Below are 6,000 nucleotides of genomic sequence, written 5' to 3'. Positions count from 1 at the left end.
CATTGAGGCCTACCCTTCTTTTATAAAACTTGGATTAAATTACATCTGATTTCTGAAAGACTGAAAGTGTCAATTATCCTATGATAACTGGGTAACTTCATACCTGTCCCACCTCTCCAGGCAGGCTTCATGACAGTTTATGAAGTCTCTGGAAAGACCAGCACGTTATGAACTATTCTTTCATAATCAGATTTCTGCACAGAATGGGCTATACTATAATCTTCTTGTATAGCTTAAAAATTACTCTCTTATTGGAAGAAAAATCTACTTTTTTTCTTCACCTCACTGCCCAGTCATTAGATAGGAACAGATTTAATATATGCTGTTAAATTTACGAACAGAGTCTAAGAGCATCATTTGTCTCACACTGCAGGCAGACTAACACTGTTGCAAATGTTTGGTGTCAGCATACAGCATGCTACTAATTTAAAATGCTGTAAAACACTGTGTTATGATATTGTCTTATATCTTACCTGCTTCAAAATTTAATTTTAGGGATTTATCTCTTCTGTGGAAGACAGATTCCTGGGAAGGTAGTAATCCTCTGTGAAAACTCATGTTATTTTAAGATATCTATTATTCTGTAGTAGGCCAATACCAAGAATGCTAAAGTAAAGAAAAATAAATGGAAAAGACTTTATGCTTCACGCATCAGAGCACTGAGCTGGGAATATAAAAGGACCTGATTCAAAAGACAGACAGTTCTCTCTGTGAAAAAATTAGCCAGAGAAAAGATGGAAAGAGAAGGAGCAAATGAGAAGTGAATTTGTGTGACCTGAACACTGTTTAAATATGCTACATGTTTTATCATCTTTCTTCTAGGGTTTTGGTTTTGGTTTGGTTTGGTTTTTTTTTTTTTTTAATGCTAGTGCCTAGTCAAGTGCCTTCTTCAGTTAAACAGTGCCGGAAGACATTTGTATTTGCCTCTTCTCAGCTAACATATCTCTTGCAATATGATAGAAAAGAGCCTGAAACTGTCACTTCATCAAATGTCACATGACTCCAGCGGTGCCTCCTTTGATGAGCTAATTGGTGTTCCAAGAGGGCCAGGACTGCCCTGCATTTGAACATACTTTGTATAATAGGCAGGGTACTGCTTTTTCACAAGAGTTCTCATGCAGCAGTACAAAACCACTGTGGCTACATAAATAAGGTATTTGACACCTGTATCCTTTTCAGAATAGCCACAAAATGCAATGAACCAAGGATGGAGACATCTTCTAAGCCTTTTTCCCTAAAAAAATATTTGAACCAAGCCACAAAAATGCAGTGAACCAAGTATGGAGACATCTTTTAAGCCCTTTTTCCCCAAAAAAATACTCAAACCAAAAATATAAGCAAAGGGACCCTCTGTCACCCAGTGATATTTATGTTACTCATTCATGACAGCGACAAAATATAACGATAAAGAAACAGCACAATATTTGCCGAAGTATAACTACTGCTTACATTACTACAGCATCTAGGAGCCCCTGTCATCAATCAGAAGCCACTGTACTAAGCCCTATATGAAGGCAGAGGGAAAAAAAAAAAAAAAAAAGATACCCCCTGCCTCCAGAAACAAAAGTCATGAGAAGTGTGTACAACATACCACCACGAAATCTCAAGTCAGTCAGTCTTGGCAAGACAATAAGATCACCCCTGTCAGTTTTTCTGTTCCCATCAAGACAAAGGACACTGCTGAATAGTCAAAGGAAAATAGGAGGTAACTGGAGCAGGCTGTGGGGAAATTTTTCAGTACAGAGCTTTCTATCTACTACAGCTAAGTCTGCCAAAGCGTACTGCTTGTGGCAGACATAAGCTTCCCACTAAGAGCTAATTTGCATGATCCGACTGAATGCAGGTTTTGCAGAATAACATCTGTAATTTATTCCTACAGCGTTTAATAGAAATTTTCACTTAGTTTCTAATTTTCTTTCTGTCTTCAGAGCATTACTTCAGTACTTGCATGAATTCAGTAAGTCCATGAATTTTACTGGGAATTTCCAGTGTTTTGTGGCCATTGTGTCCTTTAGGAAACGACATGTGAAAGTTCAGACCTTCCTGAAGTTTTCTTGAATGCCTGCTGCATGTAATTTTGGAATTCTATACAGCAACTATAGCTTTTCCATATGGTAAAAATCAACATTTAACTAGGAATGAACAGAAAAATAAGCAGAAAGAGGAGTAATCAATCTAATTTCTCTCCATGAAGAGTTTTGAGTCATATATTGAATTTATCCTAAGCACATACCTGAATCTCATCTCCAATAGTACTGAACGACAGAAACTCGAAAGCTTCTACTTATTTCCTTCACTGGCCTGAATTCAAATCCTTTACTTTGTAGAATTTATGTCAATTCTAAAAAAAAAAAAATATATCCAAACAACAAATGTTGCAACACGGTTTCTAGGCTGAAACTCATTTGGTTTTTAAAATTAGACCTCCATTTAACAGAACTACTACACAAATATAAGCCTTATGTGCATTATGTTTGTTTCTTGATTTCTCCCTCCCTCCCTGCTATGGGAATGTGTTCAATCTCATGTTTTACACTCACAATACATTTGTTTAGTCTGCCATTTTTTTTGTCTTTTTCCCCAACTTTTAATCAGTGTTCATACCAAACAGTTCAAATAAACCCTCACACTACATTTAAGTTTTGTTTGCTCCTGAGTTACACATACTAGATAGTTTATCTACTAAACAGATAAATATCCTTCTGTTATTGGCTCCAGATAATGTGTGCAATATGAGATATGAAGATTTTGTGCGTGAAAAATACATAGTATTATGGTCATTTAGCAAACCTGAGCCACTCTGCCCTCCCTCCATAGAGAAACTTGAGGAGGAAGGAAAATTGTCTAGGGAGTCTACAGTAGTACATGGGGTTTGCTCATCTGACAGACTTTCAGGACATAGTTTGTCAATGCACAGAAGTATGTGATTGGTAAGCAGCACACTGCTCTATAGAGTCAGAAACTGCTTAGTTCCTGTAAGAACGGTAATTTTACATCTGGTGTCCTGAAATGCCTTCTTAGCCGGAGAGAGGAACTTGGAAGAAAGTGACTCACACTGCCAGCTTTTGATGTGAAAACCCTCCCAGGAAGTGCTTGTGGAAGGAACATTGCTGTCCTCCCTCTGCCCAGATTCCATGAAGTCCTGTCCCTGAATGAAACATTAAAGCAGAATAACACTCCCAACTCTCTCTAATAGCTGTACAAGTTAAAAATGAGACAAACAAAAAAACCCCACCACCTCAAAATCCAACAATACTTCAAACTTCTGGTATGAAAGCACTGCTTTTAAAAACTGTATTACTCTTATAAGTATTGTCACCATCTAGTGACCATTGCTTAAAGATCTTTTTAGCTAGAAGTCATGAATGAAATAGCTTTGCCATGCAGGATGAAATGAAGACAAAAACCATCACCACCCCATTTAGCAGCATAAAAATGGAGTAGCATTACACATCTAGTAGTTGAGGAAAGGTTGGCAAAAGGAATCACAACAATCACAATAATGCAAAAATGAACTCAAATTACACGGTTAGATCCCATAATAAATTTTTTTCAAAATTCCAGAACTAATACAGAAGATACTTATATAACTCACTCTCAACTTCAAATTACTCATATTCTATAGGTATACATGTGTGTGTGTGTTTTTATATATACATATGGATGTATGTACTTATATAGACACATACATACATATACATGAATCCTTAATGTTAAATTAATTTTTAAGAACAGAAATTACCAAAATTTAACAAACCATGACAAAATCAATAGCCATATATTGAAAAGAAGCAGAGGACTAGAATGATAACTAAGTTTAGAATGTTTTCTTACAGAATTTGTTCAACCTGCACATGCCTGACATATAACAATGTTTCAATTCAGTTTCAGAAATAATAGATAGGGTTATACATTTAAGAATCAAAAGCTGTGTTTGTTACACACGTAATTTTCTTCTCTGTCAATCTTGAAATTTTTGCAAAGACTGTTTACTTAAATCTTTTTAAATTCACCTGCATTGATTGATTGATGCAGTAACTTTTAAATAGAAGATCACCAATTGTAACAGTTACAGTTGAATTGTATCAGCTACAGTTCAGTCAGAATACAAAATTACCCTTTACTCCAAAGCAAGTACAAGGGGTGCTTTCAGCACTAAGGGGCAGTTATTGCAAAATCAAAGAGAGAATTAATAGAGGGTCTTTCAATTTAACAGCAGAAATTTAATACACAGAGATCCATACATACTTTTTTTCAGGACTTAAAAAACGTCCTCATACTATAGTATGTTAATAAATACACATTAAGGTGTTATTATTTTTATAATTTCTTAAATTACAACAATAAAACATGGGAGATGTTTACATTCCCAAACATTTCTTTTATAACCTTTAAACAGCATTGCAGACTAAGTTAAAAAATATGCAGCCTTTTTTTATCGGTTTGCAAGTGATTCAAGTAACGTCTACTGAACAGCACCGTTTTTTGTTGAAACAGCTAAAACTTAAGTCTTATCTAGAAAAGGATGGCAGCATAAAACCAAGTATGTAAATACAGTTACACATTTTTAAATTCTTAGTGCATGTCAAAACACAAAAGCTCTTTTCCCACTCTCCTTTAAACTGGCATGTATGGCTTGCTGTGAGATGTACCTGATCTAGTCTGGAGATTGGTGTGCTACCTATGGTGGAAGCGTACTGTTTTGAAAAGAATTGTTACTAGGAAAGCAGTAGAACATTTCTTTTCCATGGCTACATTCCTGGGGATGCAAGATAGTCAAAACAAACCCAACTGTCATCACTAGCACACCGACAGCAAGAATCAGGCAGGATATGAGGTTATCTGAATGGTTCCATCGCTCTTTGGACAGCCTTAGATAACACGCTGTTGGGATGATAAAAACAAGTGGGGTAGCACTCAGAACTCCCTGTGTGTGGGAAACAACAATAGAAAAAACCCTCATAAGCATGTATATTTAGATGTGAAGAACAAAAACCTAAATTTTTAAATGGTTGTGGTTAGATTGATGCAACAGTAAAGCCAGAGAATAGAGGCCTATTCCAGTGCTGCTATATGGAAAATTTTTTCAAAGTCACAAATAACTTGCAAAAATATCTGTAAAACTACTTGAAATAATTCAGATTTATTTAAATGCTTTTGCTTTGCTGATACAGAATAGTATTTTAAATTGCAAGTACTATTACATCTGATTACCGGAAGTTTCACAGCTTCAGAAGTACAGTAACAGCCCAAACACAATAGTTCTGCAATACTGTAACTGACCTAAAATATTTAAAATCATTCCATGTAGGAGTCTAGATCTAATACTGCCTTACGAAAGTGGAAACATTGTATAGCAATTCAAAGAATTCTGATCAATTTCTACATTTACGACCTGATTTAGGTTGAGTTCCCTATAAAAGCAAAGCTCCCTTTGAGAGTAGAACTTCCCTTCCTACTAAAGATTCAGCTCCTCTTTAAACACTCTTATAGACAGGGTCAGATAAAAAGCACCTGCTTAAATGCTTTTTACAGTAAAGCCACTGCAGATTAACATATGAGTTACACACCAAAGGAGAGCATTTTTATGCAGAAATTTTGAATGTTTACTTTGTCACATACTTAAAAAACACTATGTTTCAACTTAATTATGGTGAGGTAAAATCCAGCTTACTGAATCTCTTTGCATTATTGTTTGTGCAAACAGCCTAACAGTGATCAGTACAGACATCAAAAATAGGTACATGCACGAAGTATCTTCTTCATAAAAAACAAAACTCTTAAGTATGTGAAGCAACACAAACTAGGAACCCAGTAAAAGAATAGCACAGCAAAATCCATGGACCCTTGATTCCCCTATGACTGAACAGTTTCCCTGGGGAATTGCCACAGGGCAAACACAATGGCTTGTGCTTTGTTTAAAAAATGAGAAAGCAATGAAAATGTAAGCGAGTCAATGAAACAGCAGCAAATGCCACCTTGGTAAAGAGCCAAAAGGCA

General features: G+C 35.8%; 1 protein-coding gene across 1 annotated transcript in view; it reads right to left on the bottom strand.

Moving 5' to 3' along the window:
* Positions 1–295: 295 nt before the first annotated feature.
* The window catches only part of SLC38A11 (solute carrier family 38 member 11), a 28,380-nt gene continuing 22,675 nt past the window's right edge, over positions 296–6,000 (bottom strand). Inside the window, exon 12 of the mRNA XM_080399101.1 lies at positions 296–4,927. Within this exon, the coding sequence (XP_080255227.1) occupies positions 4,682–4,927 (246 nt within the window). The 3' untranslated portion in view covers positions 296–4,681. The remainder of the gene's footprint in view (positions 4,928–6,000) is intronic.

This window comes from Falco punctatus, assembly GCF_963210335.1.
Source record: "Falco punctatus genome assembly, chromosome: 8".
NCBI classification, from domain to species: domain Eukaryota; kingdom Metazoa; phylum Chordata; class Aves; order Falconiformes; family Falconidae; genus Falco; species Falco punctatus.
This window is presented reverse-complemented; position numbering and strand designations above follow the sequence as displayed.